The sequence below is a fragment of the Drosophila bipectinata genome, chromosome 3R (assembly GCF_030179905.1).
Source record: "Drosophila bipectinata strain 14024-0381.07 chromosome 3R, DbipHiC1v2, whole genome shotgun sequence".
Classification (NCBI taxonomy): domain Eukaryota; kingdom Metazoa; phylum Arthropoda; class Insecta; order Diptera; family Drosophilidae; genus Drosophila; species Drosophila bipectinata.
In genome coordinates this window covers 7,372,294-7,395,384 of record NC_091739.1, presented here as the reverse complement: position 1 = coordinate 7,395,384, position 23,091 = coordinate 7,372,294, and the positions used below count along the sequence as shown (strand labels likewise).

Here is a 23,091-nt window from a genome sequence, read left to right as displayed (position 1 = left end):
TTAAGTATTTGTAAAATAAAATATAATCAATCTCATTAAAATCTGAGGACAATTGAGGCAACGATTCGTTTGCTGATAAAATCAAAAAGCTAAAGATTTGACCAACCCGACTAGTAAATGGCCTGCCTAAACGTTTTGGCCCACTGACTCCAAGATGACCCGGAATTGCATTTGTATGTCTGTTATTATTTTTATTTAGTTACCAAGTGCAACCGACTGGGACGCGATGGTCAGTCAGTGGGTTGCCTTCTCTTATATCTTAGCTTATTATTTTATAATTAGGCAGCAACAAATTGCTGCATGGATTTGTGTGCGGCTCCCAAAGGTCGTTGCGTTTAGCCAACCGCTCATGATTCGTGGAGTCCAACTCAACACCTGAGCGTCTTTAAGGCTGAAACGATTAATCAAATACAGTACAGCCTTTAAAGATGGATTTATAAAAATTATTAAAAAAAAGACAAGGTAAAATATTTATATTTAAAAATATATAATTTTTTGACTTGTTTATTAAAATTCAAAAAGAGTAAAATAAAAAAGAATCTATTGATTTATACATATAATTTTAAAAAGAAGCATAAAGCTTAAAAAAAAGAAATTAAAATTAAATGTAAAAAAAATTTTTAACTTTTCAGACTTACAACTTTAATGTTTTCATAGCTAGGTATACCTGTGTCCGCCTGGGGCCGCCCGAAATGACTCAACACTCCGGCTAATGTCGCGTGCTCCCTGCGTGTGCGAGGAAGTGAGTAGGCCTGCTCTGCCACCTGTCCCACTCACACCTGCACTGACATTCTCCTTTGGGCCGCTCACTAACAAGTGGCCTCTGGTAAAGCCGCGTTTCGAGTGCGCGTTCAGTTTTTGATTCAGTTTCAGGCGATTCAGATTGACAAAATCGAGCGCATTTGCTAAAACGCAGTTTTAATTTTAGTTATTAAAAACTTTGAATAATTTAGGGAAAATTTCATGTGGGCAGCGGCCACAAAAAAAACAATCGCGTGTTAAAAGTTCTAGTTATTGTTTTTCTGTCATTGTTCCCAAAGTCTATTTATATTTGTAAAGTTTTCAAGTGCACTCATTCGAACTAAAGTAAACGAACTCGACCCACAGCTTAGTTAATTAATCAAAAATCCACCTAAAATGGGAAATTCCAGCTCCATTTGCGCCGATCGTAATGCCATAAGGAATTTCGATGAAAATGGGTAAGGAATAATGCAAAAGTAAATACTCAAACCACAAAGCTAGTGTTAAAATCAAAGGGAATTCCGGAAAAAAAAGAAACGCGAGAGAAGTTTTAAAAATATTTGAATTTATAGTTACTTTAAACACTGTTGAAGTGATCCTCATGAAGGTACATTTTTAGTTCCTTTTTTGAAAAATTAACTTTTAAAAATTATAAGTAAATTTTGTGTTAATTTTCCAAAAGCTAAAAATTGTATCGATTAAATTAATTTTGTTTCAATTTTTAATAGAAATTTAAAAACATTTAATATTTATTCGATTTAAAAGAACAATCAATATCACGCACCGTGAGTTTCCTATTTTTCCCAATTAAAATTTCAAATTTCAAATAAACCAACTTGTGGAAGAATCCTTGTAATTAACAAGCTTACTTAGACAGCACACCCCGTGCAAGCAAACGCCCATAAGAACGCCCTTTCCAAATCACTACCTGCAGGTGTCATTAGTGTTTAACGATGCGGTTTACTAGCGATTTATCAGCGATTTACTAGCGACCCATCGCGACAAATAAAAAACACTTGGCACATGCCGTACCGCCCACCGATATCGAGGGGCGGGGCGAGTAACCCTAGATCTGTAATTACCGATTTTGAAATTAAATAAATCACAAAAAAGAAACAATCGACAGGTGTGTTTTGCGCACGAAAATCCTCGTAAACGAAATTTATTTCGTTACAAACCGCAGCTGAAGTAAATTGTTAATATTTATGAAGGTTACTGAGGCACACACATGTTTGATGTGTTCCAATTTATTGGCATGCCGTGTTTTACTTTCAATTTTTTGTGTAATAACTGAACGGAGCAGACGTTGAAACAATCGCCGCCATAGCCAACAGGGCGTATGATTGATTCAAGTGCAAGCCAAGGTGTCCTAAAGGTTCGGGCACTCGAGCTAAAGGTTTCGATTCGGGCCGGTTCGTAATTAGATATCGGCTTCAAGCCGTCTCTGGAACAGGCTTAAATAATTTATGTCTGATGCGTGACATAAAAAGAGTAAGCCGATTTTTTAAATTAGCTGTCAGATACAAATTATGTTGGATTATTATTAGTGAAACCTAAATTAAAAAGAAAAAATTAATAACATATGTACTATATGAGGAATACTGATAACTAAAAGCTGGTATCTGAGAGAGTTGTTTGATTACACACTTAGATCTCCTTTTTTTGACCGCCCTTGTTATCGCACAATATTTTTCGCATGTTATTCACGCTGGAGGGAAATGTTTTCCTAAAGCCAGACAAATGACTATTATCACTATTATTATGGTTATTATAGTACATAAAAGTCAACAAATACATGTGCGATTGTACCGAACTTATCAGTCAGCTGATATTCACGCCCTCCACCACCCTCGCCTACTGGTGATTAAACTAATCAGAGAGCGAAAAGACGCGGAAACAAAACAAACACTGCAAAAGTGCAAAATGTAAAGGCGAAAAAGACTCGGCGGCAAAACAAATCGAATATAGCCGCTCAGTTTCGTTCGAAAGCTGCCACACAACAGACAAATATAGGGAGATAATTGCAAATCAATATCAAGAAAAATATATTATTTATGTTGAGAATATAGTTTACACCAAGGGCAAGCCATGTATTCAGTTCTGCAACGTTTTTCCGTCCTTAAGAAAACCTTTGGGCTGCGAGTTCAGCTGCAGTGAGTACAGAAAACATATGTATATTATAAGGTATTATTGGACCATGGAACGGAGAGGGCGTGTTTTTAATAGAGCTTTAATCAGTGGCACTTTGTCACCCCTTATCGCTATCAATCTCGAAGGCCTGTCTGCTCGAGCATCACCTGTTCTCCGGGTTCAATTGAGTTAAAGGCAAAAGTCTAAAAAAATATTTAAATGATTTTTATGAATGTTAAAATACTCTAGCTTTAATTTATATAATTAATTCTGATGAAATTCTATGGCTTTCGTTCATATGAGAGAATGAAATATGAAAGGTAAATCCATGAAACTTATAGGAATTTTTAAAGAAATGAGTAAGAGCATTTCTGACAGCTGATGGGAAATATCGTTTTTTTAGCTCCCGCATTCATTCACACTCGATGAGCTCAGGGCTTTAATTGAATTACAGAGAACATTGCTTGAATTCTACCCGCACAATTCCGGTATTGTCTACCTCGCTCATCGTTCCCCATTTACCCCCCGTTCACCCAACCACCCACTCACTCAATTCCCTTTATTTGTTCTCTCTCTCTTTGCATCCCCCCAGCACGCCGATTTACCCCACGGCCGCCAATTCCCAGAGTCCTTCCAATGGCCAAATATCGCCGTTCCTCCAGCCCCACCGCCCCCACAGCCACCACCCAGAAAAAGAGAACCTAAGAGAGCGGGAGAATGGCTACCCCACTTCCGGTAGCTCTCAGAGCAGCTGCTCACATTGTCGAACAGCTGATCCGCTCTCCCGTACCACAACCACCAACAACAATAATAACACTCATGCGCACGCACACACCGAGAAGGCGGGCTGCGAGTGTAGTAGTCGTGTGTGTAAAAATCATACGACTACAACCACAACTACACTCGAATACGAACTTTCCAATTTCGCAAAACTCACAACACGAATCACAACGCAAAGCAACGCCGAGGCGGTAGCAGCAACAGCGGACCCGCAACAGCAGCAGCAGCAGTTGGAAAATAGCGAAATTACTGGCCACTTGCCACAAGGACTTCCGTTATCCTCGCGCCATCACTGGAATCAGCTGCAGCGCAGCTTGCACGCCCTACACACCCAACAACAGGCAATCAACAGCAAAATCTGCTTGCAACAGCAACGTTCTTACACCACCAACAACAACAACGACACTACACAGTGCGAAAACATGAGCAAGCCAGTGAACTTGGAGAAATACGCTCCCCGCGATCGTCTGGGGCTTTGGGGCACTGGTGATAATGAGGTAGTGGGCAGCATCTCTGGACTTGATCGTCTCTATGGAAAGCGTTACGCCAAGGTGAGTAGTACTACTGGTTCTGTTCTCTCATCATTCTTATTTTTTGTGGACCACCCCTCCGCCGACCCGGTCTTCTCGGTTCTAAAAAAAAAGTAGTGGAAAAATACCAGGCAAAGGTTCCAGGGTGGGTTTCTCGTGAGGTTTCGCTTTCGGGTTCGGCTTCTATGTGACTGTGTTTGTATGTTATTTTTTGGGGATATGTATTAGACATGGGGTTTATAAACATTAAAGATGAACAACCCTTTCAGAGAGTGAATTATTTATTTTTCCAAAAGTAGGTAATATTTTTTAAGTAAAATACATTTCAATAATATTAGCTGAGTTATTATAGGCCCTTGTTCTTGAAAGTGATGCTCTTTCTATTTTTAAAGACAGCACGAGCATAAAAAATTCCAATTCATAAATATCTATTAGGCGGAAATGTCAGCTGGCAATTCAGAACAACTAAAAAAGATACTTTTTGGCAGTGGCTTCATTTTCGGTGGCTGGTGTGGGTGACCTTTATATGACATAGAGACAGCAGACAGCAAACAGAGACCCGTCCAGTTTGAAGCAAACACGCGCCACACTGGAAGACCAAAGCTCATATTATTTGTGTTTTTTTTTTTTTTGTTTTTATGGCGGCTGGCAAGAGGCACAAAAATCGATAAAGGACTGTAATAATTGAGCCAATTAAAGTGCCGGTCAAATATTAGAGGGTATCAAGCGGTTAGAACAAACGAATCCGATTGAAAATTTATAAAATGTTTATCTCGAATTGCATTTCAAGTTCAATGCTGTTGGTTGTGCTTTTTGCCAGCAATTGTTTTTACGCTATTTTCCCACAAAGACATGAGAGAGCTAATGCACGAATTGTTGCTAAAAATGCTCGAGAGCCTTAGAAAGAGAGATGGCGCATGGGCTTTAAGTGTTTTTCCACACGAAAAGAAATGTTTTCAAAATATATCGGAAATGTATAAAAAAAATAAATATTTCAGTCATTAGATTGAGTTTTTTTCCCCTGTGTGGAAGCCTATACTTTTTTTTAAGCTAAAAGGGGAATATTTCGTAATGCAAACAGAAGCGTTGTTAAGAATAATGAAGGAGCTCTCCAAATAAGTTTTCCCCACAACTACCGCCATCAAGATTTGCAAGCTGACGTCAGGCCACAATCTCATTCAAGCCCAAAAATTAATAATGTAACCAGAAATTATCTTGGCAAATCATTCTTATCAATAGAGGCTGCCACTTGTGTCCTACAGTTTGTTATTATATGGCCTACACGCTCCCATCAAGTGCCATTTGTTTATCTTAAACTTGGACTTCAAAGAACAGCTGATGTTTATTTTGATTTCCTTGTTTTTTCCTTATTTTTTTTTTTACCCATGGAAAGTTTTAAAGAGCTTATCAAAAATATGAGACAACCGCAAAACCCCAGTCCGACCAGCAAACACTGACCTACATTCAGCCATAAATTTAACTTTGTTTCGAATCACAAAAAAAGAACTCTATGACGATAATCAGCTAATAATATATAGAAACATCAGAGTGTTTGCCCACACCAGACACAGTTAGCGAATAGCAAATTATATTTGCATTTCTACGCTTTTGTTTGTCCCTCGATTGGTTCGCTCTTTTCTCGCCATGTTGGTGTTGTTATTTATTGTTTCACTGAGGAAATTAAAAATTTAAATTAATTCAAGCGGTCAATGTGCTGAAAGAGCAAAGACTTTGCTACTTGGTGAAATAGTTGGATTATTTCATTGTTTATCCAGTGGATTGTTTATATTAAACGGGAAATGAAAGAATTATTTACAAAGCTGTTGTCAATGGTAACAAATGGTACTTGAAATTTTCCAATTAATCTATTAATGAATCCCTAAGTTCAGTCTCGATTGGAAAATAAAAATAATCGTTTCATCGTCTCACCTCAGCGAATAAAACAATTTGTTTGAAATGGGCTGTTATGTGTCTGGCTCAGCTCGTGCTGATCAAAGCAACGCTTTCGTCATCGAAATCTATTCAAAGTTCAGCTTTGATTATCATGATCTGTGGTCGCGCCAGACAGCGAAAAAAAATCAGCTGAGCGATTGCTAATTCGTGTTTTGGTCCGCTAATTTGGTTTTTGATTTTTGGGATTTTTTTTTAGTTTTTTTTGCAATAACATACGAAATGCGTATGCGTAATCGTGGAGTTGCCCATTACGTATACGCAGGGTGTCTGTGTTGGATATACAGTTCAGGTCACAACCATAGCGTTCTTAAAAACATAAAATTTTAATTTTTTTTCTTTTGCACTTTGTTTTTAATCTATAAAACGTTTATTATTACCTGTTGCTATTTTTTGATAGCCAATACCTGATGAAGCTGGTTTTATAGTAATGTATGGAAAAAACTTGTTGCCAAGCGGCATTAAAACACTTTCGCACGCTTATCGCTGGTGCTGCCTCGCTTTCAATGTCAAAAGTGTCGTTCCCTCCGGTTGTCGTATTTCACCAGCCCACCTGTGACGTAGTCCCAATGATAGTTAGCTTCGAGCCCCTTCTGCCGGCAAATTATTGTTTATGGGTATCACTAGAGTGTTTATGGCCCAACAATAAGCTCCCTACTAAGTGAATTTAATCCAAATGCCAACGAAACCTGACGTACTCAATGTTAGGATTTCCCTTTCGCTTTTATTGAAAGTGTTTGAGGTTTTTATTAGATGACATATCTAGCATAGCTATACTACTACTAAGAACTGTTTTTCTTTAGAATTCGTATGAAAAGTTTCCGTCACCAAGCCTCTTAAAATGACTTAGCTAAAAATAAAAGTACTAGTCATTTAAGACCAATTAAATTATGGGGAGTTTTTATTTTATACTGAGTCATTATGAGGGTGGGGAAATTGAAAACTTTTACAAAATGGCTCTCAAATCTGGGTTAGTTTAAAATTTAAAAAATAAAGGGGATAATTACTCATCTATCAAAATGACAGATTTTAAATAATTATACAATTTATCAGGAAAAAATAAAAACGCAAACTTAATCTCTGCTATTTAAATTTTGAAGCGCCCTCAGGGCTATGAAATTACATAAATATAATCTGCTGATGTATAAAATAGAGAAATTGAAAAAAAAAATCTTAAATAACTTGATTGACCAGATAGTTAAAAGATGACGAGCTTATAAAGAAATTCTCTTTACATCGTAGATCCAGGGTTGTTGAAAAACAAAACCCAGAAGTTTGTAACAGCCTTTGTATGGTCACGATCTCCCAACAGCTGCCACTTTTAAAATTAGTTTTAAGGCACGGGTTGAGGTAATTATTCCCTAATGTGCATATTAGCAGGTACATCCGTTGCTGCCACTTATTAAAATCCCACATAATCCAGCATGTTGAATGTCGACTTGCACGTATTTTTTTATCTGTCCGGGTGACCTAGTCAAGAGTTACAGACAACGCCCCCAAGATACGTATACGTAATATAGGTTCATTTTTATGTCTATTTCGTCGCAATAGCCGCAGCAATTACAGAGCAAAACTTTCAAAATCGGCAGCATCATTGTGCGTGAGAAACGAGGTCGGCGCTGAGTCATTCCAACTCGAATAATCACAAAGCTTTCGAAATGCAAAAATCGATTGCCAGTTCTCTAGTGACTGGGTGCTAGAATATGACTTTGAACTTGAGCCGGGCCTGTGCCCCTGCCCGTGCCCGTGCCTGGGCGTGAGATCTCGGAAGATTTGCGATGGTCAGGTGATTACTACCGTCTCAGTGGACATGCTCGCAATCGGATTGGGTAGGAACTGCTCCGGCGCGTGCTCAGGCCATGGGTCAATGATAAGCCCGGGAGAACTTTTCCGCCAGCCCATTTTTGTTTTGTTTTGTTTGGGCTGATTTATGGCCTTTGGGCCGTGCAAGATCAGGCCATTAAAACTAAGTACATTTATTCTTAATTAGTCTGTTATTTTTTATCAGATTATGGGAGAAATCTAGATCTTTATGAGCCTAACGATTGGTCAACAAAATTAAACCTTTATTCATTAAACCCTCTTTTAGGGTCTGGCCTTTACCCACGAGGAGCGCCAGCAATTGGGCATCCACGGACTGCTGCCGTACGCTGTGCGTGATACTGCGGAACAGGTTGCCCACGCCCGCCAGCTGCTGGATCGACTGGAGAATGATTTGGACAAGTACATGTACCTGAACAACCTGGCCGAGCGCAACGAGCGCCTCTTCTACAATGTCCTCAGCTCGGACATTAGCTACACGATGCCACTGGTGTACACGCCCACTGTGGGTCTGGCCTGCCAGAAGTTCAGCCTGATCTTCCAGTCTCCCAAGGGCATGTTCATCTCCATCAAGGATAAGGGTCATGTCTACGATGTGCTTAAGAACTGGCCGGAGCAAGATATCCGGGCAATTGTGGTTACAGACGGAGAGCGCATCCTGGGCCTTGGTGACTTGGGAGCCAACGGCATGGGTATCCCCGTGGGCAAGCTCTCCCTGTACACCGCTCTGGCCGGTATCAAGCCCTCCCAGTGCTTGCCCATCACCCTAGACGTGGGCACCAACACCGAATCTCTGCTGGAGGATCCTCTGTACATTGGTCTGAAGGAGCGCCGCACCACTGGCACCATTTACGATGAGTTCATCGACGAATTCATGCACGCCTGTGTCCGCCGATTCGGTCAGAACGTTCTGATCCAGTTCGAGGACTTTGCGAACGCCAACGCCTTCAGACTGCTCTCCAAGTACCGCAACTCGTTCTGCACCTTCAACGACGACATCCAGGGCACCGCTTCAGTGGCCGTCGCTGGTCTGCTGGCTTCCCTGAAAATCAAGAAGACCAAGCTGAGCGACAACGTTCTACTCTTCCTGGGAGCTGGCGAGGCGGCTCTGGGTATCGCCAACCTCTGCCTGATGGCCATGAAGACCGAAGGTCTGACCGATGAGGAAGCCAAGTCCCGCATCTGGATGGTGGATAGGTAAGGGACTTTAAGAAATTATTTAAGTGTTTAGTTTAATAACCATGGTATTTCCTTTGTAGCCGTGGAGTGATCATCCGTGATCGTCCAAAGGGTGGTCTCAACGAACACAAGCTGCACTTCGCCCAGGTGCACGATCCCATTGATTCCCTCAGCGAGGCTGTTCGTAAAATCCGCCCCAATGTCCTGATAGGAGCTGCTGCCCAGGGTGGAGCTTTTACCCAGGAGATCCTCGAGATGATGGCTGAGATCAACGAGACGCCCATTATCTTTGCTTTGTCGAATCCCACCAGCAAGGCGGAGTGCACCGCCGAGGAAGCCTACACCCACACCCAGGGTCGTTGCATCTTCGCTTCTGGATCCCCGTTCGCCCCGGTCACTTACAACAATCGGAAATACTATCCTGGCCAGGGAAACAACTCTTACATTTTCCCCGGAGTGGCACTCGGCGTTCTGTGCGCCGGCATGCTGACCATTCCCGAGGAGGTATTCTTGGCCTCGGCGGAACGTTTGGCGGAGCTGGTCTCCAAGGACGACTTGGCCAAGGGCAGCCTGTACCCACCACTAAACAGCATTGTCAACTGCTCGATAGCCATCGCCGAGAAGGTTGTGGAGTACGCCTATAAGAACGGACTGGCCACTGTCCAGCCCGAGCCGGCCAATAAGGTGGCCTTTATCAAGGCCCAGATGTACGATCTGGATTACCCGCGCTCTCTGCCCGCCGTCTACAAGCTGTAGGATGCAGGACGAGAGTCCATTATTCCATCACAGATATTCGGCGAGGGCAGCGAGCAGTAACCATGTTATTTATTTTATAATGTCGCACATCTGTCGCCTAACAAATAGCTAAATTGTAACGCGCCTATTTTACCCCACTTACCCCTAACCACTACACACTATCCACACCATTCTAGCCCCTGTTCGCAGCCCAAATGATCATGTTTAGGAACCAAAAAGAGTGTCACCGAAATTGCAGCGAAATATTTTTTATGATGTTGACTCTATGTAAATGGGATATTGATCTATAGATGTGTAAACAAATTTCTATGTAATCTTCAACCACACAAACTACTCTAAGTATCTACAAATAAAAATAAATAAATATATTCAATTCTGCCTTTATTTTTGGTTCTCTCATAGCTACAGGTTTGTAAATAGGAAGATCTTTTTTCATTTTAACTTTTTTCTATTTTATTTTAACTAAAATTAAGTACTTAAAACTATTTAAATTTATAATTTTAACTAATCTATAAAATTTACGACTTTTAAAATTAAAAAAAAAACGGAAATTAAAATCTATTTAAAAATAGCAGTGCTGCCGGACAGATACAAAAAATACTGTGTTTGATATTGTATGTAGAATGTAAAATATCTGTATAATCGTATCTAAAATGTATTTTTCATTAGCGCAATTTATAAAAAAAACACAAAATGTAATGAAATCTAACCTTCTGGAGGCCAAAGAATAGCATTTTCTACCTTGAAAAAATTAAGCCGCCAAAAGTGTTAAGAGGTATAAAAAAATTACAGTATTTTCGATACTTAGACCTTATTACGGTATAAAATATCGATAAATTCTTATTTCAGTAAATTTTCAACAACCCTATACAATTTGCAATAATAAACAACAAAAGTGGAAATAATGCAGGAGCTCAAGGTGCGTTGGATGTCAGAGATCAGCCATAACTTTGATACTATATATATTCTATTTTAATAAAAATTTTAGCAACGCTTTGAGCGCCGCCACTTGGCGGATGACCTGAAGCAAAAGCAGGTGAGTGCCATGCCGTAAAAATGAAACTATAAATAAACCTTACATTGATTTATTACAAAACAGGCAATCCAAGATCGTCTGCTGCAAAAGATCCTCTTCTCGAAGCGCCTACTTGTTGACCATGTGGAGGCGTTGGAGCAATGCTTGCAGGAACTGTCGAAATCCACCAAACCTAGCCGGCAGTGGCTGACCACGCGGAATGCCAGCCTCTTGCTGGGCGGCACTTTGGTGGAGCATTTGGTGACCCCAAAGGGAATTCGTTACACAATGGTTCCCTCAATCCTCATCACCGGCACCTTTGCTGCATTGTTCGCAGTTAAAAGCGTGTTTGTATGCCGCAACAAAATCGTGGAACGAAAGTTAGAGCAACTGGTGAAAACCATCGATGAGTTTGGCAACTGCATCCGCCGGAATATGACGTACTTTCAGGAGATCATCATAATGAAGCAAGCAGAGCTTATTGAGTGAGAGAAGAAATCCCTACATTTGTGAACCATGGCTTATTATTTTGAAATTCAAGATCCCGGCAGATTGAACGCGCCTGGGATTGCATAACAGCCGCCAAGGAGGTAACCGAGATTCTTTACGATGCCACCCGCAAGCTGGAGACTGACTATCCTCTGCCGGCTAAATATGGCCCGTATTATGTGCCCATGGAGGAGCTCAGGGAGTGCGAGTACTTTAAAAACAATGTCACGGACTACAGCCCCAAACACATAAAGGTAAATAAAGGGATATGTTTCCGTATGAAAATGTACATATGGGCCACCCTAATGTACATTCATACACTCTTATCTCTTAATTGATTCAGATTAGAATAAATAGCAATATGGTATCAACAAAGCTATTTCGTCGGCAATTTACAAATAATATTTACATTTTTAAGGAATAGATTGTATAAGAACCTATTCCTGGTAATTATTTTGAAAGCGTAGAGACAAACAAGATCCATTACCATACCTAACTAGCTTCTTTTTTATCTTCCAGGATTTTCACAACATCTTCGCCTACGTTCAGTCCCAGTATCTTCTCCGGCTAGCGCTGACAATCACCACTCGGCCTTCGATCTCCCAGTTGAGCGAGGACCTGGTCAAGATCGATTCCCTGATTCGGCAGTTGGTCCAAGAGGAGGAGCAGCACTTTAGCAACCTGGCCTTGGCAATGCAAAACAGGAAACAGATGGAACTGGAAGAACTAAATGCCGTCAAGGTGGAGCAGCAGAAAAGCGGCCCCATTGCTGTGTTGCAGCATTCCTCTCTCAAGTTGAGTGCCTGTATGGTAGCCGTTGCCGGGGAATGCCAGGCTCTAGATGTAACTCTTCAAAAGCTCACGGCCACTGAGGCGGCGAAAAAGAACAACTCAAAGGAGCTGGTGGCGGTGGCCAATAACATGCGAGGCATTGAGAACGCCCTGGCTGTTTGCTGCGATGACTTCCAGAGACTGATGCTGGTGTATAACAAGTTCCTGCACAGCAAACTTGACTTGGAGGATGAGGTTCCACAAGCAAAGAAGGACAATCTGGACGAGGTATTCCCCGAGAGCATTTTGCGGGTGGAGTTCTCTCAGAACGTGGATGCTCCTCAGCAAAAAGATGACTTTTACGCCTACATGTACGATGAAAACGAGGAGCAGCAGTTCGAGGCGGAGCAGCACGCTCCCTTCCCTACTCCCGAGAAGGAACTTCTTAATTTCGAGAAGCGCATAACCAAGGGCAAGTTTAAGCCCGTTCTCAAGCAGCTCAAGGATCGCATTGATCCCATTCGACAGGTGATGCTGGAAAAGGAACGAGAAGTCCTGGCGTCCAAGGGTATCAACGTGGACGAGCTCTTCGGAAAAATTGAGAAGGTGGAGCAGCAGCAACAGGAGGATAATCGCTTAACGGATAATGCCACTTCTCCCAGCTACGACTCGTCCGACAATTCGGATTCGGACTCAGCAGACGATTCGGCCTATTATCGGCGGAGCAAGCAGCACAAGGAACGCGATAACTTTGCCGAGATGCGTCAGTTTCTGGCGCAGAAGCAGGCTATTAATCTCTTTAAGCTCCCACCTCCACCTGTAAATGCTGCCGAAGAAGAGCTACTCGAGAGCGAGTGCTAGTCTTGTTTTTGTTTTACGGTCACATGCCTACCATCTCTTTGACTCTGGGTATTATCTTTTTATGTTTATAAAGTTTATCTCACTGGTGGGGTAGATAATCTGAGCGTCAAGCGACGCCACCTGCATCCTGCCTTGTTCCTCAGTTTTTGTTTCCCATGATCCTCTGTTGCTGTAAAAAGAAATTCGTGCGAAAATAAAAGTTTTTATGTAGAAGTGTGGAGTTTATTCAAATAAGATGCTGGACTTTCGTAAAGGATCTATAAATAGTTCAATGAACTAGCCTTACCTGCTACCCTTGACAAGAAATAATAAAAAATCGACTAGGTAATTTCTCTATGAAAATTTTTTATTTTTTACACACTAATTTTCGAAACTTAAGTACAATACAAACATCGATGGCAGCCCTTAAAACTAGGTGGTTACTTTCGATCGGGGTATAGGAATCTTGAAGAAGGTCAACCTCCTTTATAGGGGATTTATCATTAAGGACACATTATATACAGGAAAGCACGTCTTACTCAGTGGCTGGAACACTCGCGTGAACATCTTTGGCTCGAAACTTGTGCAACTTACTCGGTAGTCGAAATTGATGCGGATTTTGAATCCCGGCTCCTTTTCAGGCATGCGAAGCTCCTGTTGTGGCAGGCGCAGAGCTCTTGGTGGAGTGGACATTATTGAATTTACTAGCCCCCGAGGTGGGTTGAAGTTGCGAGATAGCCGATATATTGCTACCCCTAACACTTGTGTATCGAATGGGCTGCACCCCGTAATCAGTGCCCTTAAGCCGCCGGCGCACGCAGCTGACAATGAAGCCGATGATCAGGCCAATCACCACCACCACACTGGCTATGATGGCCGTGAGTATGATGTAGCGGCGGCGCAGGAAACGCGGCGGTTCCTCATCCACTGGCCTGTACTTCTTGGGAATCACCATACTGCATATTTTTTCGGACGTTAAGTTAGAGATTGGTGCTCCGGCCAGCACATACGGAGTCTCACAACGCGCCTCCGACCCATCCGTCTGCTGTTCTATGTGGCTGAGGCCAGTTAGTTCCAGGGATTTCAAAAGTTGGCAGCTGCAATCCCAGGGATTCCCAGAAATGCTCAGACGACGAAGACGTGGCCACGGTTCCTGAGCTGTAGAGTTGCTACTGGTTCCATTTAATACCAGAGTGTTCAGGGAATTCCTGGATATGTCCAACTGTGAGAGGTTACGACTCACCAAAAAATCTGCCAGATCCAGGTGCTCCAGATGAACATTTCTAGAGCATTCCACCTGCTCCAGGGCTGGTAAGTTGAAAACTCCCTTCTCTATAATTCTCAGACTATGCATTCCGCTGATATTGAGGCGCTTCAGAGCATCCAAGCCCTGGAGGCTCCCGGATTTGACGTGGCTGAGCTTGTTCCCTGCCAAGTTAAGTTGCACCAGTGACTTGCCCAACTGTTGGATGCTCGGAGGAATGGCAGAATATTCATTTCCGGAGATATCCAAAACGCGCAAGCTAACCAGCTTTGGAAAAACTTCAGCAGGCAGCGACATCAGTCCATTGTGCGAGAGATCCAATCTCTGGAGAGTGCTCACGGCCGCCAGGGAGGCAGCGGTGGCTGCGTCCAGGACGCTCAGTTTATTGTAGGCCAGGTTCAATGCAGTCAGATGGGGTGTGTGCTCAAAGAGGCGTCTATCCAGGCGGGCAATCAAATTGTGACTCAAATCCAAGTCCCTCAAGCCGATTGGCTCGTAGCGATTACCGCGAAAAGGTCCTCTGAATAGATCCGGTACCAAAGCATCATCAGTCAGTTCATTCCAGCTAAGGTATAGCCCCTCCACGTTGGGTACATCCATGAAGAGCGGGGCCTGCAGATCCTTTAGTCCGCAATGACGACAGGACAGCGACAGACTGGCATTTGTGGCCGGCAGCTGTTGGAGCAACTTTATCTGATTGCCGGAGTACGAAAGGAGGATTTGGGTGCTTGCTCCTGCTGCCAGTGCCTGGGCGCTAAGATCTGTCGGCCAGCGGGCCAGGATGTGCTCAAAATTTCGCACCGAGCAGTCCAGTGTAAAGTGTGTCCGATGTTCGCTGTCCTGGGAATTTTGGCAGGTGCAAGTCTTGCAGATGTCGGCCACCGCCTGGTATGGAATGTCCTCATGCTGGGCCAGGACTTCAGTTTTGTGAAGTAATGCCATTCCGGCCAGAAGCTATAAGAAAACCACATATATTTTTTAGTTCAACAAATCTATTTTAAAATTATCTAAATCTATATAAAAAAAAACTTTTAAAACTTTAATTCTTTTATTAAAATTAATTAAACTTAGTTCTGAACATTGTTTGATAAACCTGATAATGGTTATTTTATTTTTTATGCGGTTTTTAAGGTCATATTTTTAAGTCAAAATTATTCATTGTTTAGCTCGATTTCAAATTAAAACCACCTTTTAAATGTCTGTAGTTTATATTATATTAGAATAATTATATATTTATATGGATAGAATTAGAGTCTTAATAACGTATAATTATTTTTAAATAAAATCTGACTCTATAGTTTTCGGACGACGATGAGTTTATAACTTATCTGTGTCTTAGTTATTGTCTTCATTTAGACAAATATGTGTGTCAAGAATTATTAGAAGTAGGCTATTTTAAAGTTTAATCATTATTTTTTCAATACTACACATGTTGTAGAACTCTAAATCGACTGTAAGTAGCTTGAAGATAATAAAAGTATACGAACACCACTGAATAAACATCAATTACCTAAGTACCTTTAATTGAAGGTACCTGTAACCTGTACTACCTTTTATAATAATTATATAAATTGTATAATTTATGGTTCCAACTACATACTTCTTGAAAATATCAGAATAAATGAAAAATGTGTATATTTATTCAACCTCAAAAATACTCAACTCTTTCTTCATAACACAAAGAACAGATATGTGTATGGACATATGTATGTATGACCATTTGACACGTTCATTATACCCTTGCAGAGGGTATTATAATTTTGTCCAAAAGTGTGCAACGCAGTGAAGGAGACATCTCCGACCCTATAAAGTATATATATTCTTGATCAGGATCACCTCCTGAGTTGATATGAGCATGACCGTCTGTCCGTGTGTCCGTCTGTCCGTCTGTCCGTCTGTCTGTTTCTACGCAAACTAGTCTCTCAGTTTTAAAGCTATCGACTTGAAACTTTGCACACACCCTTCTTTCCTTTGCACGCAGTATATAAGTCGGAACGCCCGGGATCAGCCGACTATATCCTATAGCTGCCATATAACTGATTGATCGGAAATGGTATAACTTTGGTGTTTTTAGAGTTAGAGAGTTCAAATTTGACATGAGAGCTATTTTTGGCAAAATATTACGACATGCCAAATTTCATAAGGATCGGCTGACTATATCCTATAGCTGCCATATAACTGAACGATCGGAAATGACCCAACTTTCGTGTTTTTAAAGATAGAAAGCTGGAACTTGGTACAGATTATATTTTTGGTCAGTTAATCCGACCTACAAAATTTCATTAGGATCGGCCGACTATATCCTATAGCTGCCATATAACTGAACGATCGGAAATGACCCAACTTTCGTGTTTTTGAAGATAGAAAACTGGAACTTGGTACACATTCTATTTTTGGTCAGTTAATCCGATCTACCAAATTTCATAACGATCGGTTGACTATATCTTATAGCTGACATATAACTGTACGATCGGAAATGGTTTTTGGTAGAAATATGAACTTTCATATTTTTGAAGATAGAAGCTTGGGACTTTTTTTTAGATTTTTTATTGTAATTAATTGGTTTTATTATGATGTAATCATAAGGATCGGCCAACTATATCCGATGTTTGCGATATATATCCGGTTTTAGCTGCAAGGGTATATCAACTTCGGCTCCGCCCGAAGTTAGCTTTGCTTTCTTGTTTTATTTTTAAGAAAGGTATAAATTAAAATGCTTTGTTTCAGCCATAAATCTGGATGTCCTTTCCTATATCTTTTTTTTACTAGTAATCCTCATATAGGTACACTATAATTGAATTAATATTTCGGAAATTGTTTTCAAATCATCGATCAAAAAGTGAGTCACATTGATTGACTCACCGGCGAAACCATAACATCCTCGATCCCTCTGACATTAATTTGATTGTTTTGGTTTTTTTCCCCAGATGGAGGTCAAAAATGTCTCATAAAAAGGTCTCCCAACTGAACCTGAAACTTGGGCTCCTTTCACAGAAAACTAAACATTCTCTCTAATTTCTACTATCTTACTTGAAAATATGTGCGATAAGATAACGATAATGTTTTGGAAGGCTACAATATTTACTCACCAGCAGCAGAAATTTGTGCTTCATTGTAGTATCAGTTTCGGTTTTTAATTTCGCTTTTCCTTGGATTCTACCGTATCGGGTAACTTCTTGAGTATATTAGGTAACTATATCTCTTGTTGCACTTTTATATGCGGTTTGGAAGTCTTTCTTTATATTGTTACTGTTGCATTTTTTTTAGAACAGGTCTGTACGATCAAACCGCTTGCTTCGGAAAATGGAACTGAATTAATGAATCAAGCTGCCATGAGCCGACAGAATTATTTGTTTTGATTAGATAGCAGTCCCCAGAGAGAGATACTGAGAATGTGTCGCTCCCCATTTCTCAGTAACTCTCTGATACTCTCTGCTGTTGGCTCTCAAAATTTCTCAGATTATCTTAACGCGAATCATTAAGGTAAAAGTGAATTTTAATGGAGTCATTTACTGCAGCCTTCTGTTTTCGCTGTTCTTTGATCCCTCCCCACTCGACAGCTCTCCCCACAAGGTCGTCGGCTCCGGGTCTCTCTTGATTTCTTTGCCAGCTAATTAGTAAAAAGCCAAGCCCTATCTACGATGGCTAAAGTACTACCGCAAACACATTCATCAAATAGATACATTTATACACATAGACAGTGCAACTTCACAAAACCGAATTTTATCTAAGATGGTTATACCATTCCATAATTCTAGATACCAATCACGACTCTTGAAAGATTTTTGTCAATTTTTGTTTAATATATTGAAAGAGAAATGAGTTCATTAGATTTTTAAAAACATTATATTGTTTATGTTTTTCGTAACAAATTATTATTCATTACATTAAAAGTAATTATTTCTACAAAAATACAAGTTCTTGAACGATTATGATATTGGCAATAATCTTCTTTTTATTTAACTTTAATTTAAAAAAAATTTACAAAAAAGTTGGTCACCCATTTTAAAATTATAGAAGTTGCACTGTATTTATTTAGCTTTGAGCAGATTATTTCCAGATAAGATAATTGAGCTGACTCTCGATGTGCCAACATATGGCGTTGGAGACCGAAAAAAAAATAAAACACATTTCTCCTCCCAGTTGACTCAGCCGATGGCAAAGATTCTCGAACTGACTTTTGATTCACTTGCCGGTCGATCCAATTAAGAGCGATCGCAACTGCGAGTGTCACTGGGATCCATTGAACTTGCTCCGACGACTCGGCTGGAGCCGGGCACCGAGCATCCACAATGGAGAATTGAGCTGTTCGCAGCTGCCGCCGATGAGAAAGGCAAACAAGAAATGTTTGTGGCTCTGGAATTGGTTGCATAAACAAAACACTTTGCCCGAACTGATGGACAGAGGGACAGACGGACGCCGGACTGGGGGACGGGAGATGTAGACGGACGAGAGCCAAGCCAGGGCCCGACCAAAGTTGCCCAGACACTTGTGAGTCACTATCCCACTGGGGGCAAGTACAGTGAAAATATTTTAACTGAAAAGTGGGGGAGTGAAATTAAGCTACTTTTCTTTTATCATCTCCCATAGTTGTTATATTAGTTTTGTTAATATCGATTATATCACTTCATTTTTATTAAACGGAATAGCACTTTAAATAGTTTTTTGTATAAACTTTCTCAAATAATATTATTTTGTATATTTCATTGTTTAAAACTGTCTATTTAATTAAATATTTTATTACTAGAAAAATATTAAACACGGTCCCTGTTTTAATTGACAAAAAAAATCCAATTTTTAATTTCATTTTTAGCCAAGATCTACTGTAATGTTCTACTTGAAAAAAGATATGATCTATGTCGCCTCTCATCCAATTTTATTTCTTTCATCAAGCCGCAAGGCCTGGTGCGGAGAGACTAGCACATCCATGGCAAAGTTCCATGTGCTTAGGAGATGTTCTTCTGTGTTTAATTTAATGATTAAGGCTTTTTTGCATATCTCAGGAACTGCACGCGACCTAACCACAGACTTGCTGCGAATAAAACCCGTTTTAAGATGATGCTGCTGCGGTTGATGTTGCACTTTTGCAGCTGCCACTGAAATCATGCTCATCCGCGTCTTGAAAACCACGCGCGAAAACCGAAACCAAAGGAGGAAACCCTCGGGAGAAGCACTGATCTATACCTGACCGCTGCTCAAATCGAACTGAAACTGGAAATTTGTTGCCGCTGCCGTTGCTGCTGCTGCTAGGAATCGAGATTCACGTTCCCACAAGCTGGACACAGTCCCCACCGCAACAAACAAAAAACCGGTCGGGGGCACTCTGGCCGAATTTGAAATCGAGACTGTGGCACATTGTTTATGCCACACAGCCGAGCCTACAATACAATATGTGTGCCTTTTGATGAGAGCAATATTAATGGCTGGCAGCTGCACTGTAAATGTCAGGGCTCCCAATACCCCATCCATGCAGCGGAAATGGGGAGCACCAATCGTGATGCAGTCATTTCCTTGGCGGCAAACTTTCAAAGAACGCACGTTAGTTGGTAACAAACATTTATACGATACAAGGTAACCAAAAGAAAAGCCTATCTAGAATGCATATAGTAGTCGATGGCAGTGGAGAAGGCTGCAAATCCAAGGCCTCCGATTACGCCCGCCTTAATGCCTGCGCGCAGGCCAATCAGTCCGCCGGTAATGCCTCCAGCATATGTACCATTTCGCCAGTCCGTCACTCCTCGATGCTGCAGGAAAACAAAACATATTCAAATACATATACAATTTTTTGTTTATAGGGGGAAACTTACACTTTCAATAGTGCACTCAACGGCAGAAAATACGCAACCGATCAGGGCAAAATTCTTAGCATAAGAGTGGGTGGTTGCCCTCATCTCGCGGAACACCTCGCGAGCTGTCTGTTTCTTTTCATTCGCAAAAGGATCAGCCATGTTGGGATTGACGGAGGCGCTAAACAAACCCAAGGCAGCTCCCAAACCATAACCTTTAAGATATAAAGACAAAGGGTTATACAAAACCATAGTTGACAAACATGGTTGTTTAATCCTGACTTGAGACTTACCCATAACACAGGCCATAGCGCATTTAAAGCCACAGCTCTCCACTGCGGTCTCGATCATCTTCTCTTCGTTGGTCTTGATTTTTACAGGTCCATTGCTCTTGGGGATTACAATATTCTCGCGGTAGCGCTGCATATTCCCCACAAACTGCATGGCCATCTTGTCCAGATCTTTGTCATCGAAGAGACGTGGTTTCTGGACTGCCTGAGCATTGTTCCCGGCATTCGGCAACACGGACATCTCCGTAAAAAAATAACAACAAAAGTTTCTATTCAGAAAAGGGGATTTTGTAATGGGTCAAACGTGTTTGGAAAAAAACCCGAAATTATTATCACATCGCTCCACAGCTGTTTGCTAGAGACGGACTTTAAAAAGAAATTTGTCTTATCGATATACAAAAAATACCAAAATATACTGCATGGACTAGACTAGCGGGAAACAGGATACCTTTTGAATTGTAAAGATTGATAAAACTTCTGAAAATTAGCTTTGATACAAAAAAATTAAAACAACTGACTGAGCTCAATCAAATTTATCTTCTCTGTGTGAAAATAGAAAATGATGCATTACAACTGTTCCCAAATTATTGTAGCGACTGCTCGAAACCTTTTTCAATCACGTAGATGCGTTTGGTTAAATCCGAGATGGTCTTCTTGTAGCCAGCAATACGTTTACGTTTAGATTCCACATCTGCCATGCAATTGTCGTAATCGTACATCAGAGCCGTTTTGAAGAGAAGTCCTCCCTTGGTTTCCAGTTGGGCACGCTGAAGTTTCAGATTGGCATGAACCGCCTGGAGATCGGTCAGCATCTTGCGGAGGTCGTTGCGCCGCTCTACGCAATCATTGTACTCTTTTTTGGCCTTTGTCAGTGAGCAGGAGATCATGTCCCGTTTCTCACGGATGCAGGTCTCCTCGATCATTGACTTCTTGTAGTTCGATTGCATTACTGCTACATCCTTGCTCTTTTCTATAAACACGAAACCGAAATATATTGTAATGAAATGTATTACATTTGGAGACCCCCCGACTTACCTTCTAGCAACTTGCTTAACTGAATAATAGCCTCATTGGCGCAAAGCAGCTGGGAAATTGTCAAGGTATCTGTGACCCTCTCGAATCTAGTGACTTTCTGTGGAAAAAGATCAAAAGAATGTGAATGCTATATAAAGACAAGAACCCACCTCGTCCACAAAGGCCAGAGTGTGTAGGTTGAGGTTGAGTTCATATCGCTTCTGGCTGATTTGGTTGCGCATGTCCAACATCTTTTTGATATCATATTCCAGGGCTCGTCGTAGTCTTTCCATGTCCCGACGGACAAGGGTCTTGCGCATGAAGTTATCCAGACCCAACTCCTCGTTGTAAGAGAGGACATTAAGGGAATTTAGCTCCAACATCGCCTTGTGCGATTCATTAAGGTGATTGTTTTTCACGGTCTTAAGGCGCTCCATAAGGAAGTCGACCAGATTGAGTGCGTTCATGTAACGGATGGACTCGTTGAAGGAGTCATCCGGGGATAGGGTGGCGAAGTTCTGGAACTTTCCCTGTCGGCGATAGTAGTCGCAGACGACATTGTTGAGAGAACTGTTGGTGGTTCTTTCGAACATGAACTCGTCTACCTCCTGCTGCAGAGCGATGACCAATTTGTGCTTGTCCAGTAACTTAGCGATGTTATCGAGTGATTCCACCTTGGCGACCACCATGTTTATCAGATGGTGTAAAAAATCGGCGGTAAGGCGATACCAGAATGGATCTTCCACCTTAACTTGAGCTTCCGCCTTGTCCTCGACTTCAATTTCCACGATATCTATAAACATAGCCATAGTGTCCATTTCCTCTTCACCACGCTTATCTGGCACTTGCGGTTCTTCAGGAATATCATCAAAAAAATCATCATCCTCTGTGCTAGACTCCTCCTCTGATCCTGTCACTGCGGCAACTGCACCTCCAGCACCAGCCTGACTGCCCTCGGACTCTCCTGACCCGCCTTCCTCCGCTCCCTCCTCGTGGCCAGACTCTACGAAGTTGCCATGGTCGGAGTCACGGTAGGACTGTTTTTTAGGAGGTTCGGGTTCGGTGGGCTCCGGCGTTATGTCCAGCGAAATATCCGAAAGGCTCGGCAAGCTGTCAAAAGTGCGAATGAATTCCCCCTTGAGGGAGGTACCCAGTCTCGGCAAGGGAGTTATATCGCTGTCCGACTCTGGATTCTCTTCTTGGGTGTCTTCCGGGGACTCCGGCACCTCCAAGTCATCGTACTGATTAATAATGCCTCTCATTTCGGCCAAATCGTCTTCGCCGAGATCCTCACCGCCCTCAGACTCCAAAATAAAGGAACCCTTCTCCGAAGACTTATCCTCCTCCTTCCTGACTGGCTTCGGCTTCATGGCCTCTTCCAAAGCCAATTCTGCTTTCTTCTTCTCTTCTTCTTGCTCTAGTCTTTTCTTGATCCTCTCAAGCTTTTGGCGCTTGCGTTCGTCCTTTTGCAGTACTTGTGCAGTTGCTCGACTTTGTCCCGCCTCTTGCCCCTCCACTGGTACGTTCTCGCCATCCTCACCTAAAGCCTCCACGCCCGCCTCTACGATCTCTCCCACAACTTCTTCTAGTGGGGCTTCTTCGGAAGCACCAGCTGGAGCTGTAAAAGAAGCAGGAGCTGCATCCGCGGCAGCTGGAGCGCCTTCAGGAGCTGGAGCGCCTGGAGATACTTCTTCGGCTTGACTTTCAGCCATTGTTTAAATGGCTTCTTTGCGAC

At 41.8% G+C, this 23,091-nt stretch overlaps 6 protein-coding genes across 6 annotated transcripts; 2 read left to right on the top strand and 4 right to left on the bottom strand.

Moving 5' to 3' along the window:
- Nucleotides 1–63: 63 nt before the first annotated feature.
- On the bottom strand, nucleotides 64–1,747 carry LOC138926532 (uncharacterized). Its single transcript, XM_070281004.1, has 3 exons — nucleotides 1,670–1,747; nucleotides 668–905; nucleotides 64–391 (listed from the first exon to the last, which is right to left on the bottom strand). The coding sequence occupies exons 1-3, from the start codon at nucleotides 1,680–1,682 to the stop codon at nucleotides 268–270; spliced, it is 375 nt and encodes a 124-aa protein (XP_070137105.1). The 5' UTR covers nucleotides 1,683–1,747; the 3' UTR covers nucleotides 64–267.
- Men (Malic enzyme) lies at nucleotides 1,015–10,260 on the top strand. The gene is made up of 4 exons (XM_017246661.3): nucleotides 1,015–1,199; nucleotides 3,464–4,202; nucleotides 8,221–9,149; nucleotides 9,212–10,260. Exons 1-4 carry the CDS (start codon nucleotides 1,138–1,140, stop codon nucleotides 9,885–9,887), a joined length of 2,406 nt encoding a protein of 801 aa, XP_017102150.2. The 5' UTR covers nucleotides 1,015–1,137; the 3' UTR covers nucleotides 9,888–10,260.
- A 470-nt stretch (nucleotides 10,261–10,730) lies between these two features.
- Nucleotides 10,731–13,236, top strand: dind (diamond). The gene is made up of 5 exons (XM_017246611.2): nucleotides 10,731–10,806; nucleotides 10,876–10,923; nucleotides 10,987–11,387; nucleotides 11,444–11,645; nucleotides 11,911–13,236. Exons 1-5 carry the CDS (start codon nucleotides 10,792–10,794, stop codon nucleotides 13,021–13,023), a joined length of 1,779 nt encoding a protein of 592 aa, XP_017102100.2. The 5' UTR covers nucleotides 10,731–10,791; the 3' UTR covers nucleotides 13,024–13,236.
- A 112-nt stretch (nucleotides 13,237–13,348) lies between these two features.
- Nucleotides 13,349–17,939, bottom strand: LOC108128801 (leucine-rich alpha-2-glycoprotein). Its single transcript, XM_017246613.3, has 2 exons — nucleotides 17,356–17,939; nucleotides 13,349–15,220 (listed from the first exon to the last, which is right to left on the bottom strand). The coding sequence occupies exons 1-2, from the start codon at nucleotides 17,377–17,379 to the stop codon at nucleotides 13,640–13,642; spliced, it is 1,605 nt and encodes a 534-aa protein (XP_017102102.2). The 5' UTR covers nucleotides 17,380–17,939; the 3' UTR covers nucleotides 13,349–13,639.
- A 1,866-nt stretch (nucleotides 17,940–19,805) lies between these two features.
- Nucleotides 19,806–20,705, bottom strand: LOC108128802 (mitochondrial import inner membrane translocase subunit Tim22). The gene is made up of 3 exons (XM_017246614.3): nucleotides 20,346–20,705; nucleotides 20,074–20,267; nucleotides 19,806–20,010 (listed from the first exon to the last, which is right to left on the bottom strand). The coding sequence occupies exons 1-3, from the start codon at nucleotides 20,581–20,583 to the stop codon at nucleotides 19,855–19,857; spliced, it is 588 nt and encodes a 195-aa protein (XP_017102103.1). The 5' UTR covers nucleotides 20,584–20,705; the 3' UTR covers nucleotides 19,806–19,854.
- Nucleotides 20,706–20,860: 155 nt separating this feature from the next.
- Nucleotides 20,861–23,075, bottom strand: LOC108128944 (myosin-9). The gene is made up of 3 exons (XM_017246832.3): nucleotides 21,527–23,075; nucleotides 21,378–21,474; nucleotides 20,861–21,312 (listed from the first exon to the last, which is right to left on the bottom strand). Exons 1-3 carry the CDS (start codon nucleotides 23,066–23,068, stop codon nucleotides 20,927–20,929), a joined length of 2,025 nt encoding a protein of 674 aa, XP_017102321.2. The 5' UTR covers nucleotides 23,069–23,075; the 3' UTR covers nucleotides 20,861–20,926.
- Between the last annotated feature and the right edge of the window lie 16 nt (nucleotides 23,076–23,091).

Coding starts and splice junctions, on each gene's coding strand:
- LOC108128944 (XM_017246832.3), bottom strand. CDS start 23,068: ATGGCTGAAAGTCAAGCCGAAGAAGTATCTCCAGGCGCTCCAGCTCCT. Junction 21,475..21,526: donor CTCTGGCCTTTGTGGACGAG/GTGGGTTCTTGT, acceptor CTTTTTCCACAG/AAAGTCACTAGATTCGAGAG. Junction 21,313..21,377: donor GTTAAGCAAGTTGCTAGAAG/GTAAGTCGGGGG, acceptor TCGTGTTTATAG/AAAAGAGCAAGGATGTAGCA.
- LOC108128801 (XM_017246613.3), bottom strand. CDS start 17,379: ATGAAGCACAAATTTCTGCTGCTG. Junction 15,221..17,355: donor AGCACAAATTTCTGCTGCTG/GTGAGTAAATAT, acceptor GTTTTCTTATAG/CTTCTGGCCGGAATGGCATT.
- LOC108128802 (XM_017246614.3), bottom strand. CDS start 20,583: ATGTCCGTGTTGCCGAATGCCGGGAACAATGCTCAGGCAGTCCAGAAA. Junction 20,268..20,345: donor CGCTATGGCCTGTGTTATGG/GTAAGTCTCAAG, acceptor TATATCTTAAAG/GTTATGGTTTGGGAGCTGCC. Junction 20,011..20,073: donor TTGAGTGCACTATTGAAAGT/GTAAGTTTCCCC, acceptor GTTTTCCTGCAG/CATCGAGGAGTGACGGACTG.
- dind (XM_017246611.2), top strand. Junction 10,924..10,986: donor ATGACCTGAAGCAAAAGCAG/GTGAGTGCCATG, acceptor ATTACAAAACAG/GCAATCCAAGATCGTCTGCT. Junction 11,388..11,443: donor AAGCAAGCAGAGCTTATTGA/GTGAGAGAAGAA, acceptor TTGAAATTCAAG/ATCCCGGCAGATTGAACGCG.
- LOC138926532 (XM_070281004.1), bottom strand. Junction 392..667: donor GCGGCCCCAGGCGGACACAG/GTATACCTAGCT, acceptor TAATCGTTTCAG/CCTTAAAGACGCTCAGGTGT.
- Men (XM_017246661.3), top strand. CDS start 1,138: ATGGGAAATTCCAGCTCCATTTGCGCCGATCGTAATGCCATAAGGAAT. Junction 1,200..3,463: donor AGGAATTTCGATGAAAATGG/GTAAGGAATAAT, acceptor GCATCCCCCCAG/CACGCCGATTTACCCCACGG. Junction 9,150..9,211: donor CGCATCTGGATGGTGGATAG/GTAAGGGACTTT, acceptor TTTCCTTTGTAG/CCGTGGAGTGATCATCCGTG.